General features: G+C 47.0%; 1 protein-coding gene across 1 annotated transcript; it reads right to left on the bottom strand.

Annotated features, from left to right (window-relative positions):
• Nucleotides 1–768: 768 nt before the first annotated feature.
• Nucleotides 769–9367, bottom strand: LOC125353722 (signal-regulatory protein beta-1-like). The gene is made up of 4 exons (XM_048349378.1): nucleotides 9295–9367; nucleotides 3565–3922; nucleotides 1531–1844; nucleotides 769–1118 (listed from the first exon to the last, which is right to left on the bottom strand). The coding sequence occupies exons 1-4, from the start codon at nucleotides 9365–9367 to the stop codon at nucleotides 769–771; spliced, it is 1095 nt and encodes a 364-aa protein (XP_048205335.1).
• Nucleotides 9368–13014: the final 3647 nt, after the last annotated feature.

Below are 13014 nucleotides of genomic sequence, written 5' to 3'. Positions count from 1 at the left end.
CAGGGAAATACACAGATTGGCTCTAGAAAGGACTCTAGCCAGCCGCTGAGCAGTGACCACTGAAGGGGAACATTTCACTCATTGGCACAAATTTGCTTCACAGGCTGCTGGTGGGGAGTCTTCAGGAACTTCAGATGTCCCTTGATAAGCTTATGTAACCCCCTTGTCTAAGGACATCAGCAGCATCCCAACCATTCCCCAGTCCTGATGTCCTCGTGTGTGAAACTCCTAACTCCCAAGGAGTTTGTAGGTGGCAGTAGCTCAAAGAGAAATGTATCTTTCCATGTCGTGGATGCATAGTGAGGGCCCAGGTGGATTTGAGTTCATTCTCACAAATCAGGAGACACTGAGGCCCCGTTCTTGTGACTACCCAGGTTTCTACTTCTACCCCACAACCCCTAGAACGGCTTTTAGATTTAAATCAGCAGGTGCCAGCTTCTGCCAGGTGAGAATTTGGCTGTGTGTGAAAAAGTCTAAGTGGAATGGAGACTGGACAGAGGTGACGAAGACACAGGAACAAGGAGAGGGCCATGAGCAAGGAGAACAGATCGACTGTGGGGGAAGAAGGCAGGAGGCCGATGCCAGGGCAGGATGTCCCTCTCCTTCTCTCTCCTTCAATATCTGTTTATGTCCAAAGCTCCCTGGATCCCTGCACCAAGCTCCTCCCAGTGCCACTCGAGGTGCGAGCTCACTAGTAAACTCTTATGTTCTAGAGTTCTAGATGCATCTGCAATCAGTACTCTACGTTATTTTGGACATGGAGAGAGGTTAAGTGGAAATGACATCTAGTGAGAGCTCACCAGGGGCTGTGTCACCGGCCTGCTCCTCCTCCAGGGTGAGGTTGGCAGTGATGGCGGGCTGGCCCTCATGCTCCGCCTGGCAGGTGAGTGCCACACTCTCCCTTTGCCCAGAGGTGTTCACCAGTAGCCAGCTCGTGTGGTTGTGTGTCCCATCCTTGTTCTCTGAGGTTGTCCAGCCCGCTTCTGTCAGTGACACTTTTCCAATCTCAATCCAGCTCAGCCGCAGGCTCGAGGGGTAGAAGTTGGATGCCAGGCAGGTGACGTTCACCTGCTTTCCTATCATGGTGGGCTGCTGGCTGACCTCCAGGGTGGGTGGCACTGAAACAGCACAGGTAGAGCCTCTGACCTTGTGTCTCAGAGACCCCAGAGGAGGGGCTGGAGCACTGAGCCCCAACACCAGGGCATGGGAATCACCCAGGACAGTGCTGGGCACATGGTAGGGTTTCCAACACAAGGGTATGCACATGGACATAATCACTAAGCACAGCGCCTGCACAGTAGACCCACAGTAGGCTGCAGTGATGGCAGCAAAACCAATGAGAGCCACAGCACACCAGAGCTGGGTGTGCACACTGTGAGTACTTGTGCTGGCACACGTACAGGAAATGCAGCCTCCAACACAGGGCTGGGCACTGGGTTCCAGGCCTTTCAGACTGCAGAGCTAAAGCCCCGGGGAGAGACAGGCGTGGTGGGCAGGAGGGACCTTGGGCTGGGACTTGGGGTCATCTACCTCGGATGGCGTCAGACAAGTAGGCAGTCCCACGAAGAGGGCCCCCGGGCAAGGTGACGTGGGCCACCTCGCAGATGACCTGAGAGTGGACGTCCCCGAGGGCCAGCTGCACCCTGGCTGTGCTGGAAACGCTGTAGGAGACGCTCTCTCCCTTGGGGTCCAGGCTGGTGTGGGAGGCAGAGAGCCACTTCTCATTTTTGAACCATCTCAGGGTGATGTTCCGGGGGGAGAAGCCGTGAGACTTGCAGGTGAAATTCACTGTCTGCCCAGGTGTGGCCCTGGCTGCAGGGCCCACAACCACGGGAGGCGAAGGTCTGGCTACAAAGGAGGATTTACACAGAGATGTGATTGCAGGATGCGCCCTTCCGTGCAGGAGAGACGCCGTGAGCAGCTCTCCCACACGCTACTGTTATTACTACTACTGTACACTATTATCATTACTACTACTACTGTTATGAAAACTGAACCCAGGGCCTCATGAAACTAGACACGTGCTCTCCCACTCAAATTCTCAACCCTAGTTGAGTTTTAGAATCTTCGGTCATAATTGGAAGCTTTACAACAGTACCAGAACAAGTGCCTCTAAATTTCCAGGGTGCAGCCTGGGCCTGGGATTTGCTTCCGGTCCCTTGGTGATTTCAGTGAGGAGCCTGGTGGGGAGCCATTGACTCCCCCTCTGTCCCATTAACACTTGAGGCTCAGAGAGGGAAAGTGAACTGTCCCATGACTGTTCACGTAGATGAGGTCATTTCCTACAAGGCAGGCGATGCTCAAAGTGCCCCAGGCCTTCTGTCCCTCTGTCCTTCCAGACTCTAGGAGGGGCATCAGGGCCAGCTAAGGACACAAGGCCACTGTGTGCAGCACCTTGTTCCAGGTCACAGACTGACACCTGGCTGGACTGGAATGTGGGACCAGACAAGGGATGGGCTTCGTCTCTAGTCATTAATCTTTGTGCTACCGACACCAGTGATGACTCTTACACACTTAGTGTGTATCCCTCCATCCTCTCAGAACCCTGATAGTCTTTAGCAATGACATTGGTCATCTAATGCACATGGCGGTGACAATGGACACTTTGATGGAAGCTAAGTCCCATCAAGAACCATGCTGTCATGGGACAGCAGGCCCCTGTTGTGCTGAGGGCCTTAGCCACCATGGACTTGGCCCCTCCTATAAACATGGGGCTTGAGTTGGGTGATCTGATAGTTCTGTGTGCTGAGGATCATCAGATCAGGAGGTAGAAGGAAGATTGGAGGCCTGCAAGAAACCCAAGGGGAGCATGTCTGCTGCCTCACCTAGATCCCAAAATCCCCCAATCAGGAGAACTGAGCCTGGGTGGATGACCCAGCTCTACCCAGAGCCTCAGCACCCATGAGAGCAAGAACCTAATGCAGGGAGAACACACAGAGCAGGGCAGAGGCCCAACCTCACAGCCCTGACCACCAGGATGGACGCTCAGCCGGGAACCTGAGCCTGGGGAGTCTCCTTAGTGCTGCCTGTGAAGAAGACATCAGGAAATCAGGCCCTGCCCTCCCACCCTAGCCAGGCTGGTCCTCACTGGAGGGGAGAAATAAGAAGGGAGGGAGGAGGCACAGCTGTGAAGGAACAGAGCTTCAGCCTGGGCTGCTCCCTGCTTCCCGATGGTTTAGGGCAGAGCCTGACACACAGTAAATCCTCAGGCCTGTGGCATAGAAACAATTCTGTGCCACCGAGTACAAGTGCTCCCTGGAGACAGCGGGCCTTGCCTGACTGTGATGGGAAAGTCACTCACACTGTCTCATCTTCCTTCTTTGGAACCAAGGGGCTTGAGTGTGGAACAGGGAGACTAGGGGGCAGATGTCCCAACCAGCCGGCTATAGAAACTTGCAGCAGGCCGGGTGCACAGCAAGGCTTCACTGGTCCACATAGGGGAGATGAGAACACGAGCAGGAGCGGCCCAGCACTGCCCCTTCTCCTAGGCTATGGGTCACAAAATTGAGGTTGTTATTCTGCATTTATTGTCATACTCTTGGGGCAAAGGCAGCCACACTGTACTTACTATGCACAGACAGCACAGTGCCTGATCCAGATTTAAACTCCCTGTCCCCAGAGGGCATCTTCTGCAACTTCACACAGTAGTAGGTGCCCGCGTCTGCTGGGGTGACATTCTGGATGCGGATGGAAAAGTCCCTGTTTTCTCTCTGTGTGACATCTGCAACTGGTGTGACGCGGGGAGGGTATGGTTCTTTGAAATTGCAGATCAACTGCTGGCTTGGTCCTTTCCCCCTGAACCACTGGATGGGCCCCAGGGGGCGCAGGGAGGTCGCAGTGCAGCGCAGCATGGCCAACTGTCCTGCGGCAACAGACACCGCTCTGTCTGGCTGTATCACCTGCAGCTCATCTTCAGCTGCTCCTGGAGGAAACACCGCAGTGAATATTATTCATCCTGATGGGACCACGTGAGGGTTCTCAAAGTTACATCAACTGTGACTTTCACTGACTGAGTGTGCAATGTGAGCCCATCACACTGTCTGTGTGGTCAGGTTGAACCACCACATGGACTTGTAATACAAAGGAGAAACTGAGGCACAGCAGTAAATACCCATAGGACAGCTCAGCCTCCAGCCTCCAAATCCTCTGCAGTCCTCATGGTTTCTGTCCACATGGTAGGTTGTACTTCCTGTCTATGGTAGTAGGTGGGTCACGTGACTCCTGGGGCCATGAAGAAATGAGCATGGGTGGCAGCACAGAGAATGGGCCTGGGAGCAGGAGACCCAGGGTCAGCTTCCTTCCTCCCCAGAGCTGCACAGGTCCCAGGGTGGCTTTTCCCATTGGTCTGCAGTGACAGTGCTGCTTAGGACTCCCAATGCAATATCATGCCTGTTATGGAGAGGGAGTCAGAGGGACTAGCCCCCACCCCATGATGTCACAAAAATCGAGCAAAAATAAGTCCAGCACACGAACAAAGTGGGGCGAATTCAAGCTTTATTGCAAGCACAGAAGCTGACTGGCCAGGGACACGGTGCATACTTGGGAGTTAACATTCTGAAGCTCAACAGTCCTCAAGCTGGGGTTTATAAAGGCCAAAACCACACCCAGGTGGTTACAGATGGCTTGGCAGGGTAGGTTACAGTTTCTAAGCAGTATGGAAAAAAGTCTAAATTCTAAGTCTTATCATCAGCTAAGAATAACATATTCATTATAGGATGCAAATAGCAATATGGAGACAGAACATAGCCTTCACACACATGCAATGCAACATTTGCCAGGTAGGCCTGGCGATTACTATCCTTATTGTGACCAATTAAAAATATGGTATAGTCCAAGATCTTGAGCAGGCCTGACAAAGTAAAGTTCAAAGACACATTCCCATGGTTGCGGGTTTTATTTGGGGCCTATACTTTAGGCTGCTTGGCCTCAGGTACTGCATCTCAGATAAGAAGTATGCATCCCATCATCAATGCCAAGTCCATAGACACAAGATGTACAACTAACTCCACGTAGCTCTACTCCGTAATCTGAGAAAAGTCAATGTCTTTAAGCAAGAGGATGAATGTAGCTTTACCTCGTGCAAAATGAAGCAATTATCTCAAAATCAATCAAAGAGTTAATGTAAAATCTAAGATTGAAAAAGCTCCTAATTCTGAGAAAAAACTAAGTAAACTCTATATGACATAAAATTTGGTAATTTTTTCTTATACATGACAACAAAGTCACATACATTAATAGAATAAATTCATATGTTGAGCTTACCACCATATGAGGGATCAGAAAAGAGGAAAATACTTGCAAAGTATGTGTGTCAATAGTGACTATTACCAAGAATACATAACATACATAGAATTTAATGACAAAAATAAACCTCAATTCACTATTTTTTTAATGTGTTGCTTGTGAGCCTTGAACTCAGGGCCTGGGCACTGTCCCTGTGCCTCTTTGTTCTCAATACTAATGAATTATCACTTGAGCCACAGCCCCATTTCTCGTATTTCAGTGGGCAGTTGGAGATAAGAGTCTCATGGGGACTTTTCTGCCTGGGCTAGCTTTGTGCCACGATTCTCAGATCTCCCCAGGCCCATGTTCAAGCTCCGGACCCTCACCAAAACCCCATAACAAAACGAAATAAAAATCCAAAACCCCAAACCCACCACCTCATCTCAGTTTGTTTCACGTCCTGTTCTAGACCATGTGAAGGCTCCCATCTCATGCAGTGTGAAAGCCAAAATGATTGGCTACAGCAGAATGAAATTTACTCTCTGAGAATTACTTGTCTGTGCCCCTGCCGGGAAGCCCCTCCCCCAGGAGGCCAGGACCTTCACCAAGGCACCTGCTCTAAAGTTTTCCTCAGATTTCCCCTCAGTGATGACCACCCAAATGCTTTCCCTTTTGTGCATTTCTCCTGCAGTTACTCTGACCCTTTACTAGCTGTGAATTTGTTCCTTAGTACTCTTCACTTTTCAAGATACTCCACCATTAACCTTTTGGTTTATGCTATGAGAGGGGGCACTGATTCTTCTCATTATCCCTAGTAGAGTCTAAGCTCCACAAAACAATGACTCTGCTTCCTTTAGTCACCAGTGCATCTAAGTTCCCATAATGGTTACTGGCATGTAGTAGGTATGTAGTATACACATATGGTATATAATTTGGTCACTGTGAGATCTCCATGGGCCACTGGACTCTATGTCCAGTAGATATTTTCTGTGGAAATGACCCAGTTACAAAGTGAGTTTTCTATGTAAATACTTTGGCCAAAAGTATTTGGTTATTTGCATATATGCAGGAAGCAGAAGGGTGCTACCAGGAACACCACAAACTCACTTCCCTCTCCATATCATTGACAGAGACTGTTGAAAGATCATGCACCACCCTTGGGCCCAGTGTCTAAGATAAAGAATGCTTAGATCCACTCTCATGGGGTGTGCTGCTCCAGGCTTGTAAGCCCAGCTTACAAAGATCACCAGTCCACAGATCACCAGGGAGAAAGTATAGGACACTACCAGAAAAACAAACTTTAGAACAAATCCTGGGCATGTGGCTGAATTGATAACACACTTGCAACAAAAGCCTGAGACGCACATCTGGTATTAAAAGGAAGAAAAAATTAGCAATAAACACACTCATGATGAGCTCTGATTAGAATAGTTCATTGAGAGGCCTTGGAGCTCTTGGGTTCCTGTGTTCTTTTTGCTGAAATCAGTGGTAGGAACGTAATGGCCACACGAGGTGGAGAGTCATAAAAGAGATTGTCCAGGAAAAGTCACCTTAGATGATATGGGTAAATAGAGGCAGATACAGATAACAAACATGGATGCATTATAGATTGTGTTAGGCAATTTCCCATTATTGTAACAAATGCCTAAGGCAAATCAGCTTCTATAGTAATAAAGGGATGTCTCGGCTTGCATTTTCAGAGGATTGGGGGTGGGATAAGTTGACCATGTGGCTCTGGGGCCCATGGGGAGTCAGCACTTCACAGTGAGGAGGATGTGGGGATCCTGTTCATCTTGAGGCTGGAACTTGACACAGAAAGAGGAGAGGCCAGTGTCCCTCATCCTCCTTCAAGCATGTGTCCCCACCATTATCAAGGACTCCCACTGGGCTTCAAGTCTTAAAGACTCTACAGCCTTCCAGTGGGGCCACTGTGGAGACCAAGCCTTTCACCCAGGGGAGAGGAGAGGAGATTTCACATCCTAAGTATAACACAGAGGTAGGAGCTTCAGGCCAGTGCCTCTGCATCTTTCATGTCTTCCTTTCCTCCTCACCTCTGCCCTGCTAGAAGATGAACAGCAGCACACACACACACACACACACACACACACACACACACACACACACACGCACACTCATGGAGTCACAACTATCTGTAGCAGGGTTTTCTGCTCTGATAGTTTCTAAGGATTATTGGAGGTTAAATGAAACTACATATTGAAAATTGAATGCAGTGTTTGGCAGGAAGAGAAGACATCACATATATCACTGTGACACATGAAAACAACACTGGGTTTACATTTCCTTACTTTCAGAATTGTGCAATGGGCAGTGATCACACTTCAGGTTGCTTCCCTGTCTTCCCCCTGCTATTAGCCTACACTGAAAGGTTGAGGAACAACATGGCTACAAGAAAGAAGTCTAGAAAGGTCCGGGGCTGTGGGTTTAACCAGTGGTAGGATATGGCTTAACAGAGTGAGGCCCTTTCCTCAATGTCCAGCTGTGACAGAGAGAGAAAAAGAGAGAGAGAGAGAGAGAGAGAGAGAGAGAGAGAGAGAGAGAGAGATAGGCAAAGACATAGAGAAACAGACATAGAGAGACACACATAGAGACAGCAACAGGAAAGAATGGGGAGAAAGAAGAAAAATGATCGATAAACAAAACAAGGAAGGGAGGATGAAAAGAAACAAGGAAAGAAGGAACGAAGCAACAAAAGAAATAAACCTGTAATTACAGGCCTGTGTTTCAGTCTCACCATTCCCACTGACCAAGGGAGGTGACAGAGGACAAGTGCTACTCTCTGCTTTAGTTTTCACATCTGCACATGGGAAAACAGGAGGAGCTATCACAGAAATCAGGCAAGAATTCAACAAGTTAATAAAAAACAACAACAATGATCTGTGGCCATGCCAGCCCCCTCATATGGGCTCAGCCAATCACCTCTTACTGATCCCTTGGGTGCACTCCTTGTGTAGTAGACATAACTGTAAATGTCAGCCTCCAGTGAGCTGTATGGAGAAAGAAGGAGACAAAGGCAAAACAGCTTATTGGGGGTACTGTGATCAGGGAACGGGCTCCTGGCCTAGGTAAGAAAAGCTTCCTTCTTGCCTGCCCTGAAAGAGGGAAAACAAAGTTCTCATGAGATAAGCAAGATGAGCAGGGCAGTCTGAGGGGACCCATTCCATGGTGAGCTGTGTGTCCTATATGTTGAAGCTGTGAATCCACTTACCTCAATGTGACTGTACTTAGAGAAGGGTCATTGAAAAGTTACTAAGGTCAAATTAGGTTGTTGGGGAATGGCATCTAGCACGAATGGTGCTGTTAGAAGGAGATACACAGCAACACACAGAGGAAAGACCATGTGTCAGAGACAGAGACAAGACGCCAAGGGCAAGGCAAGAAGAGAAGCAAACCTGCCTACACACTGAGCTTAGACTTCCAGCCCAGGAGCTGTGAGGAAATACAGGCCTATTTCTATCCTCACCCAGCCCAAGGTGGGTTGTTATAGCCAGGCCTGGCAACTGAACACATGCGCTGTGAAGAGAGAAAGTGGGATGTATTAAGGAGGAAGAAGCTGTGGCAGAGTGTGTGTGCAGAGGGCGTCCACCAGGGAATGGTGGTAACTGAGCATCTAAGATCCTCAAACTCTTGAACATGTCACCATGGCTCCTTGACAGGCTTTATAACCTGAGAATGAGCAAAACATTCTGGCCTTGGAGCTAGACAGACTCAAGTGGCAGTTCTTGAGTTTCCTCTATACCATGGGCAGGTTGCTTCGTCCAGAGAGGAAGAATAAAAAGAATTTAAGTAATATTCCTATTGCAAAGCATGCTGTTAGCTGACATATTATACAGGCAACTATTGTTGGAAGCACCCTCTAATTGGAAGCCTCTGTTCACCTGCTGTAGGTGATAGTTCCTCAGACAGTGCTCAAGTGTCTGGCTCTGTAGGCCCTCAGTGCCCTGTTCTTGTGTTCTGAGGTGATGCCTGGGTTTATCTGGAGTTCTCCGAAGTCTAGGGTCAGGGCTGGATTAAGAGCTGGGAGAAGGAATTCTACCCCAGGGCCATGCTCACCTCTGAGTCCCAGTAGGAGGGTCAGTAGTAGGATGGGAGGAGGAGACTGAGGCCAGGAGTCAGGAATGAGCATCATGGAGACCCAGGCAGTCTGCTGCGTCCTGCTGTCTGTGTTGGGGAAAATCTAGACTCTGCTATGAGGCTGGACAAAGGACCCTGCCACTGTCCATGAAACAGGAAGTAGTTGGTCACAGAATCTTTCTCAATATTGGGAAATAGAAATCTGCCAGCCCAGGAAGCTACGCAAGGAGGGGTTGCCTAGTGTACACTCAGAATCATAATAAAATTCATCTCATGGAAGGAATACTTCTTCTACACTGGATTTTGAGCTCCATTCATTAAGACTTTTATACCATCTCAAGGTTTATGACATGTGACATAATCCTGAAATGCCACCCCACTACAACCATGTGCAAGAAAACTGGAGCACACAACCCAAAGTTGGTATAACATGGACCTTAGACATTTGGGTCTCTGTACTCAACAAAAGGCACTGTATTCTAATGGGTTCCAGGAAAGGAAGTGGGCTTAGACGGAGGAGTAGCTACTTGGTTGGATACGCTGGGGATTATGGGTTAAAATGAAAGTCTAGAGCATGCATATTGTGGCCAAGTCCTGGGGCAGGAATATCACCTCTGGGACTCTGTTCTCTTTTGTTCATACCTTATTCATTTGTTCACTGGCTAGTGCTCTACCAATATGAGCCACGCCTCCAAGTCTAGACTCTGTTATCTCCATATAGAAAGCACCAAGACCATTTCCCACAGTGTCAGATGATGCTGGGGAGAAGGGACAGATGAGTAACTGGGGACAAGGACCTGCCAAGGAGCTGAGCCAGTCAGTCCCTGTCATCTCGAAAATGGGGATGAGAAGTTTTCCTTTTCATTTGTTCTCCCTGCATTGTTTTACTAGAGCTTAAAGCCAACTATGTCAAGATTATTCATGACAGAATGAAATAAGCCATAAGTCATTATTGGTACAATTGCTACCAGATGGAGACAGGGAAGATGGGAAGATCAAGTATGGCTTTTCTTGGAGCTCCTATCTGAAAGAACAAGTTGCTCACTAGTGGCCTGAATTCACCTTTCTGAATTCCTATTCTCAGGCTGTGCCATGCCTGCCATGAGCCCTCTGAGATCAATTGTGACCTCCCTGATTTTATTCAGCACCACCATTCCTCATCGGTAAATAGAAGAGGCAGCTGCTTCAACTGAAGACTTGGCTGCCTCCTGGTTCATACTTTGCCAGATCACATGACTTGCATACCTGCAGGCTCAGGGATAGATGTCTGAGGCCTGCATGTGCTTCAACACCTCAGCTTTGCTGGTATTCAGGGTTGTGGGATGCAGTGTCCAGAACTGGGAATTTTCATCATTACTCTGTGGTGTGAACTGAATGGAACTCTCCAGATATTGAGGGGAAACCATGCAGCCTATGCTTCTTTGGCTCTGGCTTACTTCCCTTCATTTATTTTCCCCCAAACCTTTCCATTTCCTTATGAATGGTACAGTACCATTCTTTCTGGTGGATGAGCAGAATTCCCATGTATATATACACCCCATTTTCTTGCTTCATACATCCAATTAGGGGCATCTGAGTTGCTTCCATATCTTGTCTATAGTAACCAATGTTTCTATGAACATGGTTGTGCTGGTGGTTTTAGTGTGGCCTGGTTTGTGTTCAGTTGGATAAATGCTCAGGACTGGGATGGCTGAGACATAGGGAAAGTTGTTGTTTAATCCTTTCAGGATCATCCATACTGCTTTTCAGGATGGTGGGCAAGTTAACATTCCAATCTACAGAGTAATAACGTTCCCTTTGGCAGCATCCTTCCCAATATACATTGTAATTTTCAGTACCAATGAAGAGGTTTTCGTGGGATCAGCTGTAGCTGGACACATAGGAGACTTCCATAGATAACACTGGATACCATCGCCTCAGAAGCAGATAGGGGATAAGAATGAAGTAATCCTACTCTCAGTAGCAAGTACTGAGAGAAGTTCAACATTGCCAAAATCTGGTGGTCTCACACAATTCTGCAAAAGAAAAATAAACTCAATGGACGGGATTGAAACTTGAAAAGGGGAACAGGGAAATGGTGTGTCCAAGGAGAATCTACTGAGATCCCACTTTTCTGGTCAGATGCAAGTCTGTGCACAGGTACCAGGTTGTACTCCTGCTGAGGAAAGGCCTTGCCAGAAAAAAGTGTGAGCCAGGCTGAGTTTTAGAGATGCCTGAACTTTGAATACATTTCTTGTTTTTGTTTTGGTTGTTCCTGGAGTCTGATCTCAGAACCATACTGCTTTCCTTGAGCTTTGTACTCAAGGCTAGTCCTCTACCAGTTGGAGGCACAACTCCAATTCCAGTTTTATGCTAATTCAATGGAGATAGAAATCTCATGGACTTTCATGCCTGGGCTGTCTTCAAACCTTGGTGATCAGATCTCAGCCTCCTGAGTAGCTAGGATAACTGGTGGTGGCCACAAACCTGGCTGAAAGCACTTCTTGGACATTCTCAGTCAGAAGTCTTTCTTTGTGCAGTGCTAACTGTGTTGACATAAGTGGAAATGTAATGAAGTACATTTGCAAAATTTAACCTGGCCCTCCTGCCACTTATTATGATAAGTATATGTCCTGGTCACATGGATGGATGTGTGGAGTAGGACGGGTCTCAACTTCAACTCAGAACTCACTGAGCTCACACCAACTGACCATTTCCTAGACAACCCACAATCATGTCGATATTACAGCATCCCATTGAAATATGTATTGATTTTCCCATGTACTAACTGTCATCCAGAACTGTCATCCAGACTATTTTAAAAATGAAGAACAAAACATATGGCAGTGGCCTTTGAGCTCTCTTGTATGGTAGCTTCTTTGGGCCATTACACTTGCATTTAGATAAGGCTTAGTGTTGAACATAAGGGTTTCCCTTGGCTATGTGTGCTCCAGCCATCTACTGGCAGACCGGCTTCACATACTTTCTTCTCCTGACAGCTTTCCTTCCTCACTTAGAGCTCCAATAGAGTACTAGAAATACTTGACAAAGCAATATGATGGGGAAAGAAGAAAAGAAAGGAAAAGGCCTAAAAAGAAATAAAAGTGTAACTGCAGATGATTCATAATAGTCTTTGTAGGAATTTCCAAATAAAAAGCTATCAATTTTCAGGTAAATGACCATCATATGCAAATGAAGTGCATTTGTGGGTAGAAAAAGCAAACTTGTAAAAGCCACAATTAAAAACCAAGGGAAATTAATTCATTAACTGAATTATGAGACAGTAACCCCTCTATATATCACTTTTCTTGTAACCATTAAACTATGAAGAATACTTTTCAAAAACCTTCATATTTGAATTGCTCAAACAATGCAATCATAGTCAAAAATCTAAATATATTTCTATCTCCATAGGTAAAACATGTTAAAACTAATAAGAAAAATGAAGAAATTAAAGAAGAAAAAGAAGACACTTTCCTCAAAGAAGAATCAAATAAAATTAATCAGTGTTCTCTAGAGAAACAGAATGAATAGGATGAACAGATAGAAGGCAGACAGATGGATAGCTAGGAATAGATAAGTAAATGATAGGTAGGACAGGATTCAAGAGACGTGCTCAAGCAATTGCAGAGAATGAGAAATCCCATGATGTGCCATGAGTAGGCCAGAGACAGGGGGAAGCTGGTGGCCTAACTCTCATTCTGAGGTTGAAGATATGAG

This window comes from Perognathus longimembris, chromosome 6 (assembly GCF_023159225.1).
Source record: "Perognathus longimembris pacificus isolate PPM17 chromosome 6, ASM2315922v1, whole genome shotgun sequence".
Taxonomy (NCBI): Eukaryota; Metazoa; Chordata; class Mammalia; order Rodentia; family Heteromyidae; genus Perognathus; species Perognathus longimembris.
Note: the sequence above shows the minus strand (reverse complement) of the source record. Positions and strands in the feature narration are given on the sequence as shown.

Coding starts and splice junctions, on each gene's coding strand:
- LOC125353722 (XM_048349378.1), bottom strand. CDS start 9,367: ATGCTCATTCCTGACTCCTGGCCTCAGTCTCCTCCTCCCATCCTACTA. Junction 3,923..9,294: donor CCTCCTACTGGGACTCAGAG/GTGAGCATGGCC, acceptor TGTTTCCTCCAG/GAGCAGCTGAAGATGAGCTG. Junction 1,119..1,530: donor CTTGTCTGACGCCATCCGAG/GTAGATGACCCC, acceptor GTGCTGTTTCAG/TGCCACCCACCCTGGAGGTC.